Source organism: Triplophysa rosa, linkage group LG19 (genome assembly GCF_024868665.1).
Source record: "Triplophysa rosa linkage group LG19, Trosa_1v2, whole genome shotgun sequence".
NCBI classification, from domain to species: Eukaryota; Metazoa; Chordata; class Actinopteri; order Cypriniformes; family Nemacheilidae; genus Triplophysa; species Triplophysa rosa.
Window position 1 is genome coordinate 19,953,543 of NC_079908.1, and position 24,814 is coordinate 19,978,356.

Genomic DNA, 24,814 nt, shown 5'->3' on the forward strand with positions numbered 1-24,814 from the left:
TTGCGAAAAAATGCTTGTTTGTGAGAAAAATGGCCATGCAACAATCGGGTTGCCTTGTTCGCAAAACCGCCGAGCTCTCTTTCTCGTGTTGTGGTCAACGGATGACCTCACTGGTCTTTCTTCCATGCTAACACTGACAGTGAGAAAAAAATACAGCCAAAAAACTATTTTTGTCCACAGAAAGAAATACGCGCCAATGCGCAGGAGTGGGCGGTATGTCATGGATAGTAGTAACCAATGAGAACGTTAGAGCTGGTGACGTAAAGGGGGCGCGACCAATTGTGATTTGTTTTGTTATTTTATATTGTTTACCTTTTATATTACTTTCCCATGCTCCTCATGTATTGATTATTTTTGTTTCATTATTTATTAATTAGATTTGTTTGTTTTATATATTTATCAGATTGGATTGTTTTGTTTCTGATATATTGTATAGGCTATATTTAATAGTTAATAGTTTTACACCCCTTTTCAATGGTTAGCTTTGAAATTTTCATACTCACACAAGAGATAAACTTTACTACGTTCCAAGATACAACAAGTTCTATTAAAATGACATATATATTGCTTAAAATAAAAATAAACAAACATCAAGCCAACTTTGGTGTGAGAACTTATTTAATGGGTAGGCAATGTAAGCATTAATTCCAATTCAAAATCCACAAGTATGGGGAAATGACAAAGTACAACACTGTGTTAGACTGAGTGTTCTCATGTTTCCAATGTAGAACAGAGATTTTATGACACATGACCAGAGCAGACTGAGCATTGCTGAGGTAATCAGACTTCAAAACTTCTGAAACTGAACGTTCACATGCTTTCATAATGACTACTAGAACTTCAGACATGAACACAGACCTGGTACAGTACAACTTTGATTATTATTATAGACAAAAATAAACAAACTGAAACAAAAGGATAGAAAAATAAAAACAGATCGAAAAGCAATATATTGTTCTCTGGAAGCCCAAATTTACACATAAAATAGAAATCTATCAACTGGAAGAGCAGTTGAAATACAGATAATAAAGTTATCTGGAGAGACTCTCTGAAACAACAGAGAATTTGGTTAAAAAGCGCGTTTTAAAATTTAAATAACATTAAATTAGCAAAAGGGATTGTATACATCAAAGGCTGCAGAATTTTACACACTGTTTGAAAGAAACATCACTGGTTTTTCCTTAGTTTTATGACCATTATCATTGTAAAGGATAATACACTTTCAAACGTTTCTGATGAAATTTTACACTTGTTTAAAACGCACACACACAAAATGCTTCCCATGCTGATGGCTTTTCAAAGTCATCAGTTATTGTGTTGCTAGTGAAATGAATCTACACAATTGTTCTCTACCACAGATGAAAGCACACAAGCGTTTTGCGCAGTGCCTTCAAAATGACAATATGTCGCAATGGCAGATTTCAAATGTATCGACCTTCTCTGATCGCATTTTGATGACCTGCGCTTGTTCCGAGAGCACCTTCAGAATGGACACACAAATCACAAATAAATCGACACAACACGGCCAGTTAACAAAACCACTGACATTTCAAGACACTTTACAACAGTTTTAAAATAGCACCATTGTTACCCAGATTTAAGGGTTGTGAGTGACTCTCATGAAACCTGTCGAGAACACAGATATCGGGTCATATTTCACTAGGAAAACAAAACAAACAATTTTATTTATTTATAAAAATTTATAGTCTTAATGGACCTAAAAAGGATTTATTTTCTTTACATGAAATATACTTGATTTTTGAGTAAAATGTGACCTCGACATATTTTCAAGAGGCATCCAACCTTTATACTGCACATGTCTTTGAACAAGACACACCCATCCTAGCTGAGACACACCCCCTCCCTTAAAGTGACAGGTGCACCTTAAGTCGATTTAAAAAGAAAGGGCAATGCATGTTATGCTCAGGTGTGTCTGTTTAGTGATGAACAAGATATTAGTTTGATAGATAAACATACTTTACTTACTGAACTGTGACACACACACACACACAAACACAACAAACACACATTCACAGTCACTAGCACAGCTATATCAAAATGTGACATCACACACCTATACACACAACACACACACTTCCCTGTCTTATGGAGTGTTACAACAAATCTTTTGAAAGAAAACACTCCTGAAAAAGCCTTCTAAATAGAGACACACTTTAGCAATATATAATCAATTATCATTTTTCTTCGTTTTCTTATTGCACTTTTAGCACTTCTTTTTTTTTACATATGACAAAATGATTGTATAAAATATCAGATAAACATTAAGTATATATATATATATATACATAAAATACCTCCCAATGATCTTCATTCATCTCTGCAATAAACTGTAGACTCCTATTATAAAAGTACACGTTTTATAATAACTTATTATTATAATTTGAAAGAGCAAGCAATAGAAAGAAAAAGAAGAGAAAGAAAAACAGAATGACTGAAAGAGAAAACTCCAAAGAAAGAAAAAGTTTGACAGTTTCTCCCTGACCCGGATGTCCTGAGTATTTGTCCCTGTGAGATGATTGGCTTGTGTTTTAGAAGAGTCAAATCTGATTGGACATCCATGGCTGGTAGGGGCGGGATTTCTTTTAGACTGCTGGAGTCTTTAGTGCTAAATCCCCCAAAGCCCCACCCACAGGCCCTCCTCTTGTTTCTGCAGTCCAATCAGTGGCTGATTATGGAAGGGGGCGGGGCAGGGACGGCGTGTGTGGCGAGCGCTCGAAAGCAAATCACACATACACACTACAGAAAGCACACAGGTCCCACTTCAAGGTGAAGGCGTGATGTGGGTGTTGTCTTTGGTAGATTGCTTAAGTGTACAACAGGAAGTAAGGTGGGGTCAGACACCCGGAACAGGAAGTGAGCACGCTGCCAGCGTCCATTCAGTTGCTAAGCAACCAAAAACAAGCAACACAATGAGCGGGTAAGACAGTGACCACACATAATGTCATTGTGAGTTATAAAAATGAAACAAATGCACATCCGTATCAAATACAGGGTTATGACTGTTAACTTAAACAATTAAAACATTTCTGCTGCTAAAATAAAAAATAGGGCTAAATATTATTTGAAAAACTGCTATTAAATAGCTTAAATCAATTTAAAACAGATAAATAATATATAATAAAATGACAAAAGCGCATAGCTAAATTGCTAAAAAATAACATAAGAATACAAGCTAATTAAAAAAATAAACAATGAAAAATAAATAGAAATACGTTTTAGAAATAAATAAATAAATAAAATTCTAAGTTCTATAAAAAATCTGGCAACAGACTTGTGTAAACACATTTTTTTACATTTGTAAAAGAAAAAGTTCATACAAAGGTCATTATCATGGAAATATGGGTGGTTTTTAGACTTACCCAGCAGGTGTCTGCTAACACATCCGGCTCCAGCGTCTCACCGCTCCACGCCTGGAACCGAACGGCATTCTGGGCCGGGGGCTGGGAAGGGGCATGTCTCCAAATTGTAGTGTTCAGGCAGTGGATAGTGATTCGCTGCTCAGCGCCTGAACTCAGCAGGTGTATGAAGTTCATCTGGACACGCCTGACGCTGAACTCCAGCTGAGGGCGTCCAATCAGAAATGAGTTATCAATGTTAACAATATGGTCATGGACCAAGGTTGTGACTTTTTGTGTTTAAAGATGAAAGCAAATGATAGTTAAAGCAAACAATTTGGCTGTTGGATGAATGTTCCAGACCTTGGCTGTCGTGATGGGTCTGAGGCAGGTGCGTCCACCCCCTGTGAAGTTGCACGTCACTTCAATGGAGTCTGAGGAACAGCCCAGGTTCGGGTCGATCCAATAAGTGCCTTAAAAACACCATACACACAAAGATGTAATAGACGCCTTGCACGGGCTCCACAAATATAACTGTTATTGTCATAATGAAAATGTTATATTTAAGTTCAGTTAGTAACGCTTGAAAACATATTTTAAGCCCAACGCACACATACCATCATAAAGCGTGTTCTGGCAGTTGTGCAGGTCCTTGCAGAGTCGAGCAGGATGGTCCCGTGTGCCCAGTGGGTTCTTCAGACTGTGAATCAAAGAACTCAAGTAATGGAGAGTCCGCAAGATCTCCGGTGCCTGATCCAACACCGGCATGTCCATCAGACCTCGACCCTGTGGAAGAGGAGAAGACACCGAAAATCATTTATTAGAAAAACACCGAGTGACCTGCACTGATAAAATGAACGAATAATTCTGCGGTCACACCAGACTTTGAACATGCGAGATTCGTTAGGACGGTGCTGCAAAAATGGGCGGAAGCGACTCCTCCATCTTTTACATTTCAGTACCGAGAGGTCATGTTGTAACGTTTTGATCTTCTATCGGTCTCATGCATTCTCGTGACACGAATTCGCAGGTCAGAGTTCACCAAACTTGAACTTTGCTACGCAGCGAAATATCTTCGGGCGGGCTTGCGTTTCCGGTCTGACGCATTGGCATGCGTATGAATGGAAGTCAATGGAAGGAAAAGTCTAGTGTGACCACGGCATATATCTGATGTGTGCATGAGTCTCAATGTTCTTACATCAGATTTCTTTGTGCGGGTGTCTGTAAACGCAGCAAGAGCTACACCAAGACCATCATGTTTCTGTTAAAGCACACAAATACACAAGAGAACTTTATTATCGACACGCTTAGAAAACTCACATACAATACTTGTGCATGTAGAGTATTTGCCCCCAAAAAGTATTTGGAACCTTAAGTCAAATACTTACAAAAGCCAGTGGGATTCTTGGCGGACCCTTTACAGGACAGAAACATATTAGATGAATATTAGATATTATGAACGTGTTCTACAATACAGCACGCATGCGTGTGAGCGAGTCAGTCTTGAAGTAAGGTGTGTGTTTACCGGAGCTCCAGGTGGGCCACGTGGTCCAGGAGCACCCTGAAAACACAAACAAACGGTTAGAAACGGGTAAGTAGTTCCATGGCATCATAATAACGCTGATCTTTCTGAATGATGAGATGTTTTGCATCCGCGTAAGCCAACACTTACTCTAGGACCCCGAACACCCTGCGTAAAAAACAAGAGAATAGTTTAGAAATCTTTTCTATGCAATTGAAAGTATTGTGAAAGACCGTAAATGCATCTTTTACCATTTCTCCTTTGTTGCCGGTATCTCCCCTCGTGCCCTACAGAGAGACATGAGTGAGGTCAGAGATATGTACGTCATTATCACTACAGTCCGGTATAAATGTCACATGTACTCACTGGAATACCAGTCGGGCCGATTACACCAACAGGACCGGCTAAACCCGCTTTGCCCTGAAAACAACACACCAGCATGTACATAAACAAACAAAGGGACTTATTGAAATTCAAATCAGAGTAGTTTCGAAAAAGCTTCATTTTTGTGTACTCACCACGCTGCCCTGTGGCCCTTTAGGTCCCTGAATACCCTTCGGTCCAAAGTCTCCCGGTGGTCCCTAAAGTTCACACAAACACAGGTCACCATTAATGCTAATGTGTGTTTATGTGTGTGTCGTCCACAACACCGCAACATTCATGAGCTGGAACATTAAATGACCACAGAGACCAGGAAAGCACGAGGCTATTTATCAGGGTGGAGACCTCAGCGCAGTGTGTAAGACAGCATCGGTGGTCTTTATTTTTCTCTCATCGTTGATTTTATGAATCAGGACACCGAAGTGATGTCACAACCGAACCTGCATGTAGTGTTTCTATTTCTGTTATTTACCATAAAGACGTAATGTATTCATCCACTATCGTCCATTAGGAAATGAAACTCACCATTGGTCCAAACATTCCAAGCACCCCTGGAAACCCGGATTCCCCGACGTCACCCTAAGTCAAAAACTGAAATTAATACGGTTTTCCTAAATCAATTCCATTTATTCGTGAAACATCTCAAAGTGTTTTTTTCTGTGTAGTCCTACTTACAGGTTGTCCCTTAGGACCCCGGTCACCCTGAGGTCCAGGAAGACCCATTCCACCTTTAAAACCTCTCTTCCCTGAAGGGCCAGGGTGACCAGGAAGACCCCTCTCACCCTATTCATGAACACACAAACATTAAGACAAATGATATACTATTTCACACTTTTATGATGTCTTCTTACTCTGTATGTAACAATATGTTAAATCCGTCATTTTTCTGACCTTTGCACCATATGAGCCTTGTTCTCCTGGTAACCCGGGAACGCCAGCTTTACCAGGGGCACCTGGTTTGCCAGGCAAACCAAATTCACCATCATCTCCCTGATCACCCTGAAACAGAGAGACAGAGAGGTAATTGCAGGGTCCTATAATAAATTATACTAGATCATATAATCATATATCATTTTTAATTCTTACTGATATTCCAGGGCTTCCGTCTTTTCCTGGGACACCATCCACACCGGGAACACCCTCCTGTCCTTCTCGCCCCACTGTGCCTTTAGGGCCGGGTAACCCAACAACACCCTGACGACAGCAGATAAATCAGTTATTCAGTATGAAAGATGTGGAAATTAATTACTGGGTGAAGAAAATAGTCAAGAGATGTATAGGTCTAAAAATGTCCAAAATGTGATTTTGCCACATTAAAAAGAATCTCACAGCAATTTCTACGTCAAGTTTTTAGATATTTTTTAAATGACAAAATAAAAGTCCCTGTAACGTATCGAATTTGCATAAAAAAATATTTGTAAGTGTACATTATAGTAGGATTTATTGCAATGGATTTGAAACGATGCTCATTTCTACAGGATGAGAATATTGGAGTATATGACACTGCAAAGATATCTCAAAGGTATCAAAAGGCTTAACTCAATGCAATGCTTTCGGCCTCTTATCCTTTATAAAAAATCGTATGTTCTTCTTTTAATGGAGTGAAAAATGCCCTCAGATGTTCTTAACGAGGCTTTGTGCTACTACTAAAATGAATTAATGCTACACAAGAGAAGAGAGATGTTTCATTTTACCAGTGTTCCTCTGCTGCCACGTTCTCCTGCATGACCCCGTTTACCCTTCTGACCCTGAGAGAGAGAATCACAGAGAGCATGGAAGAAACAATGTAACACAATGTGACAGAAATCAAAGAAAATGAATCGTGTTCAATGATCATACACACACACACACACACACACACACACACACACACACACACAACCACAGGTTTACCTGTTCTCCTTTGGATCCTTTGGGGCCCTGTGTTCCACGTGGACCAGGATCGCCCTAAAATGTGTTTAATGAAATCAAAAGAAAAATGTAATGAGTTTGCATTTTTTGAGTTCATTATGTTTGTATTATTTGATATATTGATGTACTAACAGGTAATCCAGGAGATCCGGGTTTGCCTCGTAAACCATCGACACCCTGCTGACCCTGTATATACGAACAACAGCTTTTAAAAACCTCTTCGAGAAAATATACGCACATTCTATTTAAAAAACATGGGATTGGTGCTTGCAATGTTTAAGAGGTGGTTGCCAGGGCAGCCTTGCATCTTCTTTTTCATATAATTATGGGTCACAAAACACGCTAACAAACTTCACAAGTGGATCAACAAAAGCGCTTTTAAAACAGCGGTGTGTATCTCACCACATATCCAGGATCTCCCGGTTCACCTCTGTCTCCACGCTTTCCCACAGGTCCCTAAATAGACACAAACGCGTATGAAATGACGTCACATTGAAAAGCACAGACAGATCTAAAGCGTGAAGAGGACTCACGGTCAGTCCCTGAGGACCGGGAAGACCCTCCACCTTTCCATCATCCCCATGTTCACCCTAAAACATGACATGATGCAGAACATCAGATGAAACCACACAGCATATCTGATTCAAAACTGTGTTTGTACATCAAGCGTCACAAAGCGAATCCTGAGATGATTTTTAACAGGGTTGAAAGAGTTCTTATGTAAGCTGGACACCCGCCTTTCCTTCACTATCTGCTTGAATTGAAACATTTTGTAAGGATATCAATATGCAAGCATGGTTTCTATTGGTCAGCAAAACAAGTAAAACTTTTAAAAGTTCACAGCTGTGCTGTGTTAAAGGGTGACGGTTCCTGTCTAAACTACAATTATACAGCTTCCCTGAACGGCTCAGAACCCCTACATCCATAACCCAAGCCAACCAACTAGTTATTGTGGCTGGGAAACAAATCTTGCCAAATGAAATCTTGCGACTTATGACAATATGATAAGTGATACTGGCACGATTATTATAAAGGCCCATTTAAGATTGTTGACAGCTATATTAACATCCAAGTGGAGAATGAGGATTACCTTTTCACCTTTTGGTCCTGGGGGTCCAATTGGACCCTGAGGTCCCTGGTGACCCTGTAAAGAAAGAAACGGTACATGTGCTGATAAATGAATGGGAATAAATCCTATCTGATTTGCTAATATAACACAATCACGGGATGATATCGGTGTTTGTCTCTCTCTCACCTCATATCCTGAGATGCCTGGATCGCCCTGAATCCCCATTCGCCCGGGAGCGCCCTGACACAAAGACGAAAAAATGATAACTACTTTTCTGAGCAGATTACAAGCAAATAGGTCAAGCGTAATAAAAGCTGTTGCTTGTTTACCACAGGTCCGATGGTTCCCCGCGAGCCCTTTGGTCCGGTGGTGCCAACTGGTCCGATCTTTCCCACGGCTCCTGTCTCCCCCAGGTGACCGATGTTACCTTTGGCTCCCTACAGGTAACAAAAAGTACCCTCAGGATGGCTTAATCAACTTGAAACAACCTTAAACACGCAATAAAATCTACACACATACTGTACGTATATTAGACAGTATCTCACCTTACTGCCTGGTTTTCCTCTTTCACCGTGTTTACCTGATTTTCCTTCAGGACCCTGAAAGCACATGTGCAATAAATCTCACTTGATCTTGAATCTAAACTTGAGCAGGTGATGTGTTAGTTATTGAGTTTTCTAATGCAGTGTGTCACTCACTCTGACACCAGTGAGTCCGGGGTCGCCCGGTGGCCCTTCTTTGCCCTTGATTCCAGCGTCACCTCTGACACCCTGCTCGCCCTCTCCGCCCATGTCACCTTTCTCACCCTTTTTAAAAAATATAAACATCATCACAAAAAAATAAATACTTGGGTCACCACTGAATAGGATCCACTATGTATCCATCAGGACGTTTGTAGAATGTGATGTCAGCCATCTTTTACCTTTGCACCATCAGGACCAGCCGCACCAGCCTCTCCTTCTAAACCTGGTTCTCCCTGTAATAAACAAATAAAAACATGTCACAACTTCAAAACTGTTTTTGTGCAACGGTATTTTATATACAGCTGACGCAAGCACACACCCTTGTTCCGATCATCCCCGCGGCCCCAGCATTCCCCTCCAGTCCGAGTGACCCCTACGCAAACAATGAAGAAACTTAACAAGACACACAGAGGGTTTTATTCTTTAGAGCAAGTTCACATTTGTTTTAATTACACACGTGTCCAGTGAGCCAAACGGCAATTATAACCGACGGCGTGTGACGGCACGATTGTGCCAAGCTCAGCTTGATATTATTAGACTTCAACACTGCTCATTTAAAACAAATAAACTCACATAGGGTTCCTTCTTAAACTGAGAGGCAATTTAGCAACAGCTATTTAGTGCAGCGCAGAGAAAAGAATCACGGGAAACGGATTTCGGTGGAATTTATTCTACCTTCTCGCCAGATTCTCCTGGAAGTCCAGGGTCACCGACTTTTCCTCCGGGGCCCTGAAAGAGAGAAAGAAAGGATGGATGGATTTTTTGACAGTGTAAATGGCATTAATAAACACAATCATTTCAATCTCTTTATTAATAAATCAGAGCTGACATAAGAAAGGAAAAATCCTGATGAGTGTTTGTGTGACGAGAGCAGTGTGTGTGTTACCTTTGGTCCTGGATTTCCAGCGGGTCCGATTGTTCCTGGAGGCCCTGAAGGCCCCTTGTCCCAAACAAACAAAATCCTTCATCAGTAACGCGTTCATATAAACACAATACACACATACTCATTAATACGCCATTATAGTGATGTTAAGTGTGCTGCAAAATCATATTTACATTATGCGGTTACATTATTAAAAACACTTAGACATATTGATCTTTTGTCAGCAAAGGCAAATTGGATAAATATCAGAGCTGAATACTAAAACCAAAAAGACAAATTAGAGGACTTATGATAATACAATGTAAACAAGAGCCAAAATGCAGAAACAACATGCTGGTATTTTAGTTGACTAATGCTACGTACTATAATAAAGAAATATAAACAAGCAAAATGCAAGAAAAGAATAAAAAAACAGGAAATATAAACTTTTAAATAGTAATTCTTCGGTGTCTGTGCATGACAAAATAGAAGTAAAGCATCACTCACTGGCTCTCCTGCAATTCCTTTGTCTCCCGTAGACCCTGACGGCCCCAGAATCCCCTACAGACACAGATTCATTCTCAATATCAAAACCAATCTAATGATGAAGATTCTTCATTAAAAAAAATAAATATAATTTGTTTGTATTATTTATAATATTAATATATAATAGTATTATAATAGGAATACATTATAATATTATTGTTATTATTATTATTATTATCTAATATTATTTAATGGAGGGACCAACCGGAAATCCCTTTGGCCCCGCATCCCCAGGCTCCCCGATCTTTCCCTGCAATAAAGAGACATAGTGACAGTTACCATAACACCGCGATCAAGAGACTGAAGTGGCATTGTGACAGTTACCATAGCAACACTAATGAGTTTTTACCGCATGTCCTGGGAAGCCGGTTTTTCCTGGAGGACCATCAGAACCCTGCGAGATGAGATAAGAGTAAGACATAAAAGCGTACAGAATTGATCTGTGGTCATCAGGTGACCTCTGTGGTCTTTACCTTCTTGCCTTCAGACCCGAGTTCACCTGTCAAACCATCTGGACCTCTAGGACCCTGAAAGAAAAGCACAGAATAATTCAAATTAATTTCTCGTCTATGATTAGAATCAAACACTGGCATATTAATGCCTGCACACACAACCCTGCCCAAAACACAATAGAAAATGTAACGGATTTAATGTCGTTTTACCCCGAACCACAATACAAAGAAAAATACACAAACATTATACAATTTTGCCCTTCAGTTTGCAAAAACATCTGTCTGGCACGTCTATCAAGTTAAGATGAATGATTTCGTCAAGACAGACATGGATTATTATCTTACACTCTGAGAACAGCGAATGTGTGTTTGTGCTGATAATTTCACTAACACACGGTGTGTGTGTGTCGAGCCAGAAAACATCAAACTGTTGAAATAAAATCATCATACACACTCTCTGCCAGCTGGTAAACGCTCTCTCTCCCGCAGACACACACACTTATACACACTGCCCTTATGATGCTGACACAAGACCAACGACTGTTGTAACCATGGCAACCATTCTTTAACATTAATAATAAATCATTAGCTCTCGGCACCCATTAATGTGATTTCATGTTGATGGTATTTCATTCTACAGGTCTCTTGTGTTGCTACTAAACCGAGTAAACCCTGTTTCAATTTCTCAAATGCACAGAAAGACGTCCAAAACATCCTAAAATATACACAACAACATGCTGTCATGTCTAGACGTCTGTGAGCATCTTTCAAATATGTGTCATAGCAATATTGAACCTATATAAAAACACCCTTTTTGACAAGGAAATGAGAATTGTGTGGTTGCTAGGATGCTCAGAGTGGTCGCTATGGCGTTACTAAGTTATGTAGTGTTGTTCAGCTTTGAATTTGTTACAAATATTTGTTAAAGACAGGTTTAAGTTTTTTTAAATAAATATAATGGTTGACGATACCCGACAGGGTTCTCGTGCTCTCTCTCTCTCTCTCTGCAAACTTGGCTCAGCTTCACTGACTCGGTGATTCATCAAGACAACAAATTGTGATTTACAGATTTCAGCGATGCTGTGTAACAAAGACCAGACAGCGTCATGGACCTTCCTTCTGCACTTCCAGCCAATAATGTCAAATCTGTCGGCTAATGAAAAACATTTACTCTGTGTGTGTGTGCGCGTGTGCCTGGTTTGACTCCTGTAAAAGAATTGTGTCTGTATTGTCACTTGAAATAAAAACATCACCTAAATCACTATTTCCTTACACACACGTGGACTTTTAATGCCTTACCCGTCTTCCTTTAGGTCCTCTTACGCCAATGGGTCCACGTGATCCCGGCGTGCCCTTTGAAAACAGACGCAGGTAAATCACACAAACGCTTGAACGTCTCGCTCTCATTGAGGCTGATGGTTAATGTCAGGCAGACGGACTTCTCCGTGAGTGTTTAATGTCTGTCCGGACCATAATAACAGAACGTTTCACAGGTGGTGTGTGACAGCTGACAGACAGCAGATGACTGAGGTTTACCAAAGCTACCGCTCTGTAACATGATCCAAACAGTGAAGTAGACGTACCGGACTGCCGGCTGGTCCCGGTGGCCCGCTCTCGCCTGGGGTCCCTGGGTGTCCCTGAAAATGAAACAATACGTAAAAACATCATATACTGTACAAATGAAAAAACACAAACGCACTACAACGCAGTGGTTAATAATAATATTACGTTCATATTTGATTTAAAGGTACGACATTTTAATCTTTATTATGAAATACTATATCTAAATCATACCACTCTTATGGTGGTGGTACATATGCTGCTTTGATATATACTATAGGACAAATCATTTGCCATGGTACATCATGGCACTATACATGGTATTATCCAAAAAGAGTGATTTTACTACGTTTTTACAATGGTACTTTTTACAAGCAATGATATGTACAGTAGAAGAGATCCCATTTTGTGTCTACAAATACATTTTTTAGTCAAGACACAATAAGTTCTTTGCACACAAACACACAGACGGGATGTGGAAATGAAAAGAAAAACACAAACCCTCTCTCTTTCTCTCAACGGGTATTGTTCTGGCTTTTGTGGAAACTAACTTGGTATTAACACCTATTGCATTATTGCTCCTGTACGACATATCGATGTATTGCCCCGTGAACTCTTTGGATAAAAGCGTCTGCTAATAAATGACTAGATGTAAATGTGGTCTTCTGATGGCTGAGGGGCAGTGGGCTGTAACAGTGATGAACTTTTCAACACTTATGATCTGATGATGAGAGAACGAGAGAGAGAAAGTGTTTGTGTGTTATATCGTACCGTAGAGCCTTTCTCCCCTGGAGGCCCGGGCAAACCCGTCTCTCCACGATCGCCCTAAACAAATCACACAACATTTACACATTACAATTATTTACACAGGACCAATGTTATGGGTAACACATTTCAAGCTGTTATCTATTATTTTGAAATCCCTATCTTGTTCAAGTTAAACTTTTACAAAACGTTTGTAAAAGTTTGGCTCTGCTAATAATTATGCACAAAATATTAAACAATCACATGATCTAGCTGCTATTATAAACTAAACTGTGTTTTAACAGAAAATGTATATGTTACATAGGCTTGGTTGCAAGGCTTTTTAATTCACTACTAAAAATTAAAACTTTAAAAATGTTTTTAACTTATTAAAATCAAATAAAATATTGGCCTAAAAATGATTGGAAAACTACATAAAAAATGTCAATATTGCCTCAGAAATAAAATTAAACAAATTTAAGGCACTAAAATTGTCATAAACAAACAAACAAAAAACTAATATAAAAATAAATTAATGTTATATAGCAACATAAGAAATAAACAAGTAAATAATAAAATGACAAAAGCATATCACAAAATAAAAAAATAAAAATCTAATTTTTAATTTTAATAAACCTAAACTAAAAACAAAACTGCTATGTTGTTAAATGCTTTTTAACTGTGTTCAAAAGAGAGCATCTGGAAGAGAGTGAGCATCAGTCAGATGACAAAAATCACACAAAAGCTCGATTTCATATTTATTCACTGACAAAAACAAGCAACAAAACTACATCACTGCCAAGAATAAAACGAGTGTGCGACATGACATCTATTATCACCACAATAACATCTAAGCCAAAAATACAGTGGTTTTACAACCACCTTCAACACTGGTGTATTTATCACATTCATAAAGATGCATCTTACCTTCTCTCCAGCTATTCCAGCCTCTCCTGTGGGACCGATGAAACCAACGAGGCCCTACAAACACAAGATGACCAGCGTAAGGGTCAGACCGTGTGTGTCTACAGGAATAATTCCCTCATGATGTACTCACTCTCTCGCCCATGGGTCCTGCTTTCCCCGTGACGCCCTGCTCGCCCTACGGCACATCAGAGGGTGTTTGTTTTAGCGTGTGTGTACGTGTAAGATACTTGTGTGTGTTTATATTGTGTTGAACTCTCACTTTGGGTCCTTCAGGTCCGGTGGCCCCAAGGAAACCCAAACTGCCCATTAAACCCTGACGGGAAAACAACAAATAAAGACACTGTTAGGATTTCGGACAAATGAAGAAGGCGGCCATTTGTCAGTTGCAAAAACAATCGTTTTTTTAAACGCATTCTTCGTCTATGTTCTTTTGGATGAGACCCATTTAAAAGGTCCTTGATTTTTGAAGTTTGTGTTAAAAGAAAAGGTGAGTGTGGAACTGAAGTCAGAACACAAAAGAGAACATATGGAAATTCTCAAAAAAAACATTCAATTACTGACCGCGAAACCAGAGCGAGGGGAAATGAGTAAAACAGATACCTGTTTGAGAGAAAAAGGAAAGAATGATGGAAAACGTCCCAAAATGTTTGGAGCTTGTGCCAGAAACGCAGTGGTTAAACAAGAAAAGATGGAACGAAAGAAGGAAACTTTGTTATGAGCAATGTTACGCGTCACAGACACTGTTCGCAGGGGACACGAATCTTTCTGCAAAGGTTAAAGCGATTCTTTTCATCGGTGTTTTTAGAAAAGCATCCCACAATGCTCTGCCTTGAGGATTAATTGACATTAATCATTAAACCCGATCAAAATTCATATTTGCCATTGCGCCACCTTGTGGCTCATTGGCGAATTGTACATTTATCAGCACTTGCATGTGCGAGAAACAAATATACCCCCAAAACCAAAAGGACTGCATAAAGAAAATAAAGCACGTTTTACCTTTTTTGTGACCATTTTTATGTTTATTTGGGATTTGTAAAAGACAATGTTATGTGTCTGTTGTTATTCTCATTAATGCATGATGCATTATAAAATACAAATGGTCCTCAAAAAAACTAAATAAGAAAAAAAATCATTTCTCATTTCTTTTCATAAAATGTTTCATACATTAAACAATTTTGAATACTTCATCCTCTAAAACAATATCTACATCCTGCAAACCCTAAATTCTCACCTCGAGTCCAGAAGGCCCTGGTGGTCCTAGAGGACCCTCGTCACCCTGAGAATTAAAACGAGCCACAATCATTTCTCACACTTCTATTGGTACAGTACAATACATGTAAGTTACTCATGCTATCACACGTGCACAGAAACACACAGACCTGTCGCCCAGCAGCCCCGCGAGGTCCCGGTAACCCCCTGGCTCCGAGTTTACCCTAAAAAAACAAAAACATTGACACATTCAGCATGAACATGGTTGTGCACATATACAAAACGCTCTTAAATTCTTTCAAATCTTTCACCTTCGGGCCTTCAGGTCCATTGTGTCCAGGCTGTCCGATGTCACCCGGGAAACCCTGTGTCAAGCACAAATCAGTATATTAACCAATCAGCAACGGTTATATTTGATGACATACATTGAACAGGAACAAGTCCACCAAATATTTAAACGTGTCACACCAATCAATATTTTTATGCTTGTGTTCTGGTTTTGAAATGGCAATGACAAGTTGATTCATACCTCAAGTCCTAGTGGACCCGACACTCCGGTGGGCCCTCGTTCTCCTGGTTTCCCCTAGGAAACACGCATAGAAAACACAAACACAATCATATAAACAGTCTGGTTTAGCCTTTTTGAATAATGTTGTACACTTGCAATCCATACACTTGCAATGAGCAACACATATGTTCTATTAAAGAATGAAAGAAAGAAACCTGCAGTCCCGGCTTTCCTAGAGGTCCTGGGAGCCCTGGCACACCCTGAACACCCTGAAACAAACACACAACGGATTGTAACATAAACATCAGACATCTGGGTTTGTAAGCGTGCATTTAAGAGAGGGAACTCAGGGTGACTTTGGAAAGGTACCTTGTCTCCCTGGAACCCGATCTCTCCCTGCTCTCCAGGAAGCCCCACATCACCCTGAGAGGAGAAGAGAGAGAAAGAGACAAGAGTCACAAAGTCAGAAATGACAGAAAAAAGATGAGAGAAAATACAAGTTTACAATTTTTGGCAAAGACGTTTAAAGGAGAAGTGTGCCATTTCCACACCAGTAGTGGAACCAAACAAAAATTGTTTGTTTGGTTGTGACCTTGTTTAAAAAACTGGTTACAAACAGACCATTTATACGTTTAACCTCAACTAACATGAAACATACACTGTAAAACTTTGCTGTAGTTTTTGCAGCAGGTTTTCCAGTAACGTACTGTAGCTTTAATTACTACTTAATATAATTTACAATTAGTACTGTTTCAATACTTTAATCAAAATTAAAACACTTTGACTTTTGAGATTCAAAACGAGCAAGAGACTGGCATTAGCACAGCAACAAAAATGGCATTCTTCCTAAGCATTTTTCTCTTGTTTTCTGTAAAAATATTTTAAACTTCTTAAATTACGAAACATTTACATTACAAGAAAAGTGACCCAAGATATTTAGTCTTGTTTTATGAAAGAAAGAAAAATATATAAACTAGGTAAGTTTATGCTTAAAACAAAATTGTACATTAAATCTACAGCAAGTTACTGGCAAACCTGCTGCGAAATTACAGCAAAGTCTTACAGTGTGCTGTTTCAGAACTTCAGCTGATGTTCTCTATATGAAGCTATCAATAAACATTCTCGCAGTAACATTAAAAGAGCAAATTATCAACATTATGTGCCATTACAGTAAACATTATAAAAACCATACCTTTAAAAAATTCGAAAACAATGTTTTCAGAACTTAATGGGAACGTTGGCAAAACATTCCTAAAACGTATTGTTGGTGGTGCAGAAATCACACACTTCACCTCTAGAATCTCACTGTAACATGCTAACAACTAAACGGTTGACCAACAGGGATGCTTATAAAACGCATGCTTAACACTGGCTGGCCAATGGGGAGAGAGAATTTCCATCACATGCTGCTGTGTAACAGGCCAATAACAGAGCATTTAGATCACCTTATCACCTTTCAGACCGGGCTCGCCCATGTTTCCAGAGACACCCTGCAACAAACACACACACAAACACACACACAAGCTATAATTGCAGGAGAGTGACATATGCAAGAGATGGTGATGTGTGCACGTGTGTGATGTACCTTCAATCCGTTTGGACCTGGTAAACCGATGATGCCAGCCGGACCCATGTCACCCTGGAGAAGAGAAAGACATGACTGTGATATAACGCCTGCTGTCAGGTAGGCCTATTTTGAGCTAAGATCTTACAAATATAATTGAACAAAAATACACATTTGTGAAATGTGTAGTATCATCCGTGTCATGCAGCCACTTCTTCTAAAGATTTCAAATGAAGCTAAAAGGGACTGTTCCCCCCAAAAAATAAGTTCTGTTATCATTGATTCGTTCTCGCATGTTAATCAAACCGTGTGTGACTCTTTCTTTAGAGGAACACACAAGAAGATATTTTGAGAAATGTCTCAGTGGTTTTCTGTCCATACAATGGAGGTCAATGGGGTTCAATGTTGAGGGTGAGTTAATGATCCAAGAATTTTTATTTTTAGATTAACTTTATAGGGATAGTTCACCCAAAAATGAAAATTCTGTCATGATTTACTCACCCTCGGGTTGTTTCAAACCTAAAAAATGAATTTCTTTGTTCTGATGAACACAAAGGAAGATATTTGAAAGAATGTCAGTAACCAAACAGATCTCATCCCCCATCGACTCCCGTTGTATTTATTTTCCCTGCTATGGCAGTTAATGAGGGATAAGATCTGTTTGGTTACTGACATTCTTCCAAATATCTTACTTTGTGTTTTGCTAACCAAAGAAATGTATACAGGTTTAGAACAACCTGAGGGTGAGTAAATGATGACAAAGAATTTTCATTTTTGGGTGAACTAGCCCTTTAAATGTAATGTCTGTTTGGTAAGATTTCCAGCAGAGGGCGCATTTTCTCACATCACCATCACTAAAACTTCAGATTTGAAATGTTTTACATTTAATTTACACAACAAGAATAACCTAAAGATGAATACAAGCAAAAGTACTCAAAGCATCACATTTATGTGAATTGTTATCGTCCATATATAACAAATTTCACTCACAATCAATCCAAGCACACCAGGAGGACCAGGAGCTCCAATAACACCCTGAATAAATACAGAATAAAAGACAGAACGTTTCCACATTAAACCAGCACAGACTGTTGTTGTTTCAAGGATCAAGAGTCAACATTCACCTCTAAATCTGGGTGTGGAATGTGTGGCGTTTATAATATTTGCTGCGTAAATGGCCCTTTTTTAGATTCATAGATAGAAAACCGCCTGTAGAAACGCGTGTGACACACAGATGGTTTGTTGTTGCCTTCTCAACAGCGTGCTGGAATCATTTCCTCTCTTTCCCCTGGTGTGATGAAAGGATGAAAGAGGCATTTCACTCCTCTCTTCAGGACACGGGGAACAGGAAATGAGGGGACTCTCCACTTCCTGTTTTCACAGTTCCACTGAGACTTACAGGTGAAAAGAGGCGGGCTTTGACTTAAATGTCACCTATGCCGACCAATCAGAGGAGAGAGTTGACCGGAGAAGAGAAGAGTTGACCGATCGTTTCTCAGTCTGACATGATCTAAGACCATTCCTGACGAAGAAACAGTTTAAACCAGCCTAGGCCAAAATGTACTAAAATCCCTCTAAACATAAATCCATATCAGCCTAAATTTAACACACACACGACAGAAAACGATACGAGAGTCCAAGACAACAAAACATTTGACTCACAGGCTCTCCGTCAAGTCCTGGCAGCCCTCTCTCTCCAAAATCACCAGGAAAACCCTGACATGAGAGAGAGACAGACAGACATAAAGAGAGAGAGAGAGAGATTATAGAACAACAGAAGTGTAGTAACGGCAGATATTTCACATGCTGCTTGGCATGCAAACGTCGCCTCTTCTCAAGCATCCACAGGATTTCAAGCATCATTTATTACTGCGGCTCAGATGGTGTTGAACAAGTTACTGAGAAGTTTAATACTTCGGTCAGCATTACTTGAAAGTGTGTACTGATGTGCTAAACACCACTTATAATGACATCACTTGGTTAACACTCGTTTGACAGGACGATTTTGAAGTCAGAGGTCAAAGGTCACGCTGACTGAAATCCCATCGTGTCCCAAGGTCATGGAGAAATGATGACATCAACGTGCAAATATAAATACACTCTTTCACACATATACAAACTTAAATAACAACCAAATGGGCTTGGTGATTGCGTTGATGGACATTTTGTGCTATTTTCTTGGATGTGATGCATTAACTATCCACAAAACTATATACATATTTTAAAACGGCTTACGTTTCTCACACACACTTACAAGCAAACTCACGTCTGAATCTATAAAGTATGTTGAGACAAAACTTTACCGGCCTACCCATCTTGCCCCTCTTCCCCGGCGGACCAGGAATACCCTGAAAAAAAGAGACAAAAGAGAGATTTTAATATAGATTTACCTGTAAAGCCCTTAAAGACACAATAGATGTTAAAGCAGTTTCAACTTTCAGAAAACACGCACACATATTTAAATGATGGCTCTACCGTCACACATTGACCAGTAGTGGGCAGCACTTGATTTACTTGATGTGTAACACTCCCCACAAAACTACATTTTCCAACAGTGTAGATAATGCAAAACTCTGCAACAATGAGGTTGTTATGGTGTTTCGGAGTGGTTTCTGGGCCCAAGAAATATAATATACGTAATATTTAAATATTTCTACTTTTATCTAAAACGGCTTCCGGTGCATTCAACAGCGCTACCATCTGAGCTACAGGAAACCCTGAAGCTCAGGTCTGTCCTTCAATGTAAGTCTACAGGATGTTTTTATCCATTTTATTGTCCAGCAAGCAGAAATCACTGAAGAGTAACAGCCCAGCTCTCCGCAAAAGGGCACAAGATTAAACAGGAATATTCGGAAACCGGAGGAATACATGCTCACTAAATGCGCTCGTGCCCACATTACTGCTGAAGACATCAATCGGGTTACAGATGATAGTTTTTAGAGTAAATTTAAAACTCACTCTTTCACCATCAGATCCAGGTAAACCAAAAAGTCCAGGGATTCCAATGAAACCCTACAGAACGAAAGAGAGAGAGAGATGATGCACTGTCATCTAAAAAAGTTTGGAAAAGCCACCAACAAGATGTCTTTAATATCTCAACTGTTTCTCCAAGACAATCTTAAATAATCTGGCGAGTCTTCTCTGGAGTGAGGTCACAGTGTACAGTACAGATGGATGCAGATGAATCTGATGATGGATGAACGGGCGTCTCTTCGTGATGATGAAGGCCATGAGGTAAGTGTATATGCCCATGGACTGCATGGTGCTGGCCTCCACAATGTAGTCCAAGGGCACATACGCTCACTTCAGGGAACACGTGATGAAACACAAACACATTAACAACACACAAACACAGACAAACGTCCGCTATAATGGTAGCATGGGCATATGGAGTCAAAAAACAAAGCAAGAGGCGTTTACATGTTGACGTATGAATCTGTATTTAAAGACACATGCATGTATGATAATGTTTGTGTGTGTGTGTGTGTGTGTGTGTGTGTGTGTGTGTGTGTTCATGTTTGTATATCCCGGTGGGGACCTAAACCTGAACACACACCAACACATGGGGACTCGTGTCACTGTGGGGACCAAAATTGAGGTCCTCATGGGCAAAACAGCTAATAAATTGTACAGAACAATATTTTTGGAAAATCTAAAAATGCAAAAAGTGTTCTATGATCTTTAGGTTTAGGGATAGGGTTAGGGGATAGAATATACAGTTTGTACAGTATAAAAACATTACGCCTATGGACTGTCCCCACGGGGATAGTCAACCAAAGCCTGTGTGTGTGTGTGTGTGTGTGTGTGTGTGTGTGTGTGTGGTGAAAGACAGCAGGGCCTCAGTCTGATTTTAAACAGGAAATTCCAGCCAAAGGGGGCAGAGTCACGGCTGATAAAAAGCCTTTAATACTGCTCGACTACAAACAGCATAAGTGATTGTGTGTGTGTGCATATGAACTGATGCGTTTGTGTGGTTTTAAACAGAATCATAGATGACAGGGCGATAAAGGACAAATGTTTTTACGTGTGAACATGTTAACGTGACCGGCGGAGTCTAAAATCACACAAACACACACTTATGGCTCACGCCGCTGTCAGCAGCTAATCTCTCACAGTTTGGGTCGTCTGTTGACTTTGGAAGCAAAAAAACTGAAATGGGAAATTAAGACGTCGTCAAAACGGATCGTCACTTTACAATTTGAACCAGACCGACACAAAATCACAGATAAACCCATCATTGCCTACAGTAACTCGATGTGATGATGACAGCAATGACATCTAAACCCCCCCAAATGATGAAACAGGTAGTTGTGTACACACCCGAGCACCTTTCGGTCCAACAGGTCCTATTGGGCCGGGCAAACCCTGAGAGAGCAGAAGAGAAAGAGAAACTTCGGTCATTTAATAATGTACAGAGCCTTGTTTATAAATGGATTTAAACAGGAATAAATAACTGAAATATCCAAACACATGTGCCCTCAAGAACTAACATCCCGCTTGAAACTGGCCCTAATAAAGGTCATACATAAAACAAAAAGCAAAAGTTTCATTTAAACTGAAGATGTCTCTATTTGGTAAAGTTACAAAAAAAGAGGCGTTCAAAGTTTAAATGAGGAATAAAGTACAACCCGATATTACTGTTAAAATAAACCTCACCCCACATTTATTTTGCAATAATGACCATTTCCTGTATACCGTTTGTTTAATAACTAAAATGACATGAAATAGATCAGAGTTGAAAATATTTTACTATGTGAGACGAAAGAGACAACGACACGAGAGAACCGAACTCGTCTGGCGGTCAGTACACACTTCAGCAGTCATTTATTCAGAACGCTGCGAGCGACCAATCAGAATCCAGCATTCCAGCGAGCCGTGTGTACATTTTATATCGTTTACATAAGCAACTTCTACAAGCTCAATATGTGGACCGAACTAGAGGCTTGTGGCTATAGAAAGACGTTTGAAACGTATTTTCACGGACGAAAATGTTTTTCAAAACCAAACGTTATTAAAGTGCCAGAACTCATGGTTATGTATAATGAAAGATTCTGATTTCCAATCACTGTGGCCCCCAGATACACAACAAAAGGCGGTTTGTGTGCCAGGGCGACGTGTTGCTAAATTAACGACATATTTTCCATAAAGAGTCAATGAAAAACACAGTTCATAAACACACACACACACTTCACGGCAGAGGAAGATCTACTGCACCTGCCTGCCAGGATAGCCTTTGGCTCCAGCACTCCCATCAGGACCTTGTTCTCCCTGTAAACACAGACATATCCTTAAACAATCACATGATGTGCATGCTTTTATAGCTCTGAAGATTCAATAGAGTTGTTGTGTTTCATTTAAGTATCAAACGTTTCTTCTAAAGTTGCTTTGGAGAAATAAAATGAAAAACAAATGAGATAAATGTTTAAACACATGAAGAGTATGGAGGTGTAAAATGAACAAAATAATCATCTGGATTTGGATCAATTTGATGAGAAATGTTTGAGTTCATATTGAGATCTTCAGTAATATTGACTTTTGATTGCAGACTTGACAAATCTGAGCTCAGATTGACACATTGTTGACGTCTCTTCTCAAACTCTAATGAATGAGACGTCTGGCTCTTTTTCCTCAGGAGAAACATCTGAGATGCAGATGAGAGTTTAGCTAAAGTTTCCATCTCACTGATGTCTTGGAGAAATAATTGAGATATTAAAGAGATCTCATCTGTGATTTTACTTTCTTTTGGGTGAATATTTGTACATTTTTGGGTGTGATATTCGATGGGGTATGTCAGAAGAGACCTCAACAATCTCTTGTTGAAAATGTTTCCAAACATTAGGATTGCAAAACACTTAGGAAAAAACTGTTTGAAAAAATATATTTTAGTGATACTAATGGTCTCCTGAGTTGGTGTTTGTGTTGAGTTTGAAACTAGTAACTTTGTATTAGCACCTATTGTATTATTGCTCCTGTATGACATATCGCTTATTGCTGCCTGAACTCTCTTTTAGTCGCTTTGGATAAAAGCGTCTGCTAAATGACTAAATGTAAATGTGTGAGCAATAAAACATTCCTGTGTGTGTGTGTGTGCGTTCATGTTTGTATATCCCGGTGGGGACCTAAACCTGAATACACACCAACACATTTGGGATCTCGTGTCACCGTGGGGACCAAAATTGAGGTCCCCAGGGGCAAAACAGCTTATAAACTGTACAGAACAATATTTTTTACAAATCTAAAAATGCAAAAAGTGTTCTATGATCTTTAGGTTTAGGGATAGGGTTAGGGAGAGGGGATAGAATATACAGTTTGTACAGTATAAAAACATTACGCCTATGGACTGTCCCCACGGGGATAGTCACCCAAAGCCTGTGCGTGCGTGTGTGTGTGTGTGCGTGCGTGTGTGTGTCCGTGAGTGTGTGTGTGCGTGTGTGTGCATGTGCTGTGCGTGTGTGTGTGTGTGTGTGTGTGTGTGTTTGTATTTTCTTTCACTAAATCTTTAACGCCTTAAAATAACACAAAGGATTAAAAATGTGATTTTCTCTTTGTCAGAATAAAAATAACTCTTGAGATCTCGCTCATATCTCATTGCTTTTCCAAGACAGTAAATAATGAGATTTTGCTGAAGCTGCTCTTTCTCAAATGTATCATTTATAGTTTCAGACAAGGACCTTAACAGTGTCTCAGTTTGCTCAATATTTGCTCAATATACCAAAGTCACAAGTCAGACATTCTGCGTGAACTCACATTTTCTGAGAGAAAGTACTTCTATACTGTGACTGAATGTCAACCAACTCATTTCTGTACAGTTGTATTTCTCTTAAGAAGATTTAGGAGGCATCAGTTTTCTAAACAATGGAAGTTTTCAGGAAACCTCTTTGAAAATATTCTTGCGCAGTTCTTTTTAGCGACACTAGTGGCCTCTTGAGTTATGAAAGAGCAACAAAACTGAGCAATAAAACATTCCTGTGACTGGATTTTCTTTTACTAACATTTGGCTTCTAAGCCCAGGTCAGCAGAAAATAACACAAAGTTTTATTAAAAATGTGTTATTTGATCTGTGTGTAAGAGGTAAAACTCAATGTTGATCAATGTTTCACCAGGAGAATCCTCACATTTTGTTTGTTTGTGTGTGTGTGTTTGTATGTTTGTATGACTCACAGGTTCCCCGGGGAGGCCTGGTGGTCCCGGATGGCCTTTTTGCCCCTGCACAAAAAGAGGACACATGGTGACTAGTAAACAAAGTGTATTCTCTCTCTCTCACAGACACACACACACACACACACACACACACACGCACACAGCCCTCCTGCAGCGTGTGTTTGTGTGTTACAGATCCATTAATATTGACAAAATCCATCTGCAGTCGATCAGACAAAGCAGTTCAATATTTTCCATCCTCTTCCATCATGTAAGTGTGTCTGCATGTGTGCGTTTGTGTGTACATTACAGGCAGA

The 24,814-nt window shown here is 39.5% G+C and overlaps 1 protein-coding gene across 2 annotated transcripts in view; it reads right to left on the reverse strand.

Moving 5' to 3' along the window:
* Positions 1–608: 608 nt before the first annotated feature.
* Positions 609–24,814, reverse strand: part of col27a1a (collagen, type XXVII, alpha 1a) — a 61,571-nt gene continuing 37,365 nt past the window's right edge. For both annotated transcript variants that reach the window (XM_057359817.1, XM_057359816.1), the window contains exons 8-61: positions 24,519–24,563; positions 22,572–22,625; positions 21,678–21,722; positions 20,316–20,369; positions 19,661–19,705; positions 19,020–19,073; positions 18,348–18,392; positions 17,379–17,432; positions 17,239–17,283; positions 16,163–16,216; positions 16,009–16,062; positions 15,815–15,868; positions 15,597–15,650; positions 15,456–15,509; positions 15,308–15,352; positions 14,333–14,386; positions 14,204–14,248; positions 14,074–14,127; positions 13,174–13,227; positions 12,426–12,479; positions 12,142–12,195; positions 10,864–10,917; positions 10,740–10,784; positions 10,596–10,640; positions 10,352–10,405; positions 9,869–9,922; positions 9,658–9,711; positions 9,302–9,355; positions 9,162–9,215; positions 8,938–9,045; positions 8,785–8,838; positions 8,569–8,676; positions 8,426–8,479; positions 8,261–8,314; positions 7,704–7,760; positions 7,573–7,626; positions 7,303–7,356; positions 7,153–7,206; positions 6,954–7,007; positions 6,346–6,453; positions 6,151–6,258; positions 5,935–6,042; positions 5,785–5,838; positions 5,397–5,459; positions 5,245–5,298; positions 5,130–5,165; positions 5,029–5,046; positions 4,882–4,917; positions 4,745–4,771; positions 4,555–4,617; positions 3,974–4,142; positions 3,720–3,829; positions 3,381–3,581; positions 609–2,904 (exon numbers count right to left, since the gene is read on the reverse strand). In XM_057359817.1, coding sequence (XP_057215800.1) covers positions 2,758–2,904; positions 3,381–3,581; positions 3,720–3,829; positions 3,974–4,142; positions 4,555–4,617; positions 4,745–4,771; positions 4,882–4,917; positions 5,029–5,046; positions 5,130–5,165; positions 5,245–5,298; positions 5,397–5,459; positions 5,785–5,838; positions 5,935–6,042; positions 6,151–6,258; positions 6,346–6,453; positions 6,954–7,007; positions 7,153–7,206; positions 7,303–7,356; positions 7,573–7,626; positions 7,704–7,760; positions 8,261–8,314; positions 8,426–8,479; positions 8,569–8,676; positions 8,785–8,838; positions 8,938–9,045; positions 9,162–9,215; positions 9,302–9,355; positions 9,658–9,711; positions 9,869–9,922; positions 10,352–10,405; positions 10,596–10,640; positions 10,740–10,784; positions 10,864–10,917; positions 12,142–12,195; positions 12,426–12,479; positions 13,174–13,227; positions 14,074–14,127; positions 14,204–14,248; positions 14,333–14,386; positions 15,308–15,352; positions 15,456–15,509; positions 15,597–15,650; positions 15,815–15,868; positions 16,009–16,062; positions 16,163–16,216; positions 17,239–17,283; positions 17,379–17,432; positions 18,348–18,392; positions 19,020–19,073; positions 19,661–19,705; positions 20,316–20,369; positions 21,678–21,722; positions 22,572–22,625; positions 24,519–24,563 — 3,438 coding nt within the window. In that variant the 3' untranslated portion in view covers positions 609–2,757. The remainder of the gene's footprint in view (positions 2,905–3,380; positions 3,582–3,719; positions 3,830–3,973; positions 4,143–4,554; positions 4,618–4,744; positions 4,772–4,881; positions 4,918–5,028; positions 5,047–5,129; positions 5,166–5,244; positions 5,299–5,396; positions 5,460–5,784; positions 5,839–5,934; positions 6,043–6,150; positions 6,259–6,345; positions 6,454–6,953; positions 7,008–7,152; positions 7,207–7,302; positions 7,357–7,572; positions 7,627–7,703; positions 7,761–8,260; positions 8,315–8,425; positions 8,480–8,568; positions 8,677–8,784; positions 8,839–8,937; positions 9,046–9,161; positions 9,216–9,301; positions 9,356–9,657; positions 9,712–9,868; positions 9,923–10,351; positions 10,406–10,595; positions 10,641–10,739; positions 10,785–10,863; positions 10,918–12,141; positions 12,196–12,425; positions 12,480–13,173; positions 13,228–14,073; positions 14,128–14,203; positions 14,249–14,332; positions 14,387–15,307; positions 15,353–15,455; positions 15,510–15,596; positions 15,651–15,814; positions 15,869–16,008; positions 16,063–16,162; positions 16,217–17,238; positions 17,284–17,378; positions 17,433–18,347; positions 18,393–19,019; positions 19,074–19,660; positions 19,706–20,315; positions 20,370–21,677; positions 21,723–22,571; positions 22,626–24,518; positions 24,564–24,814) is intronic.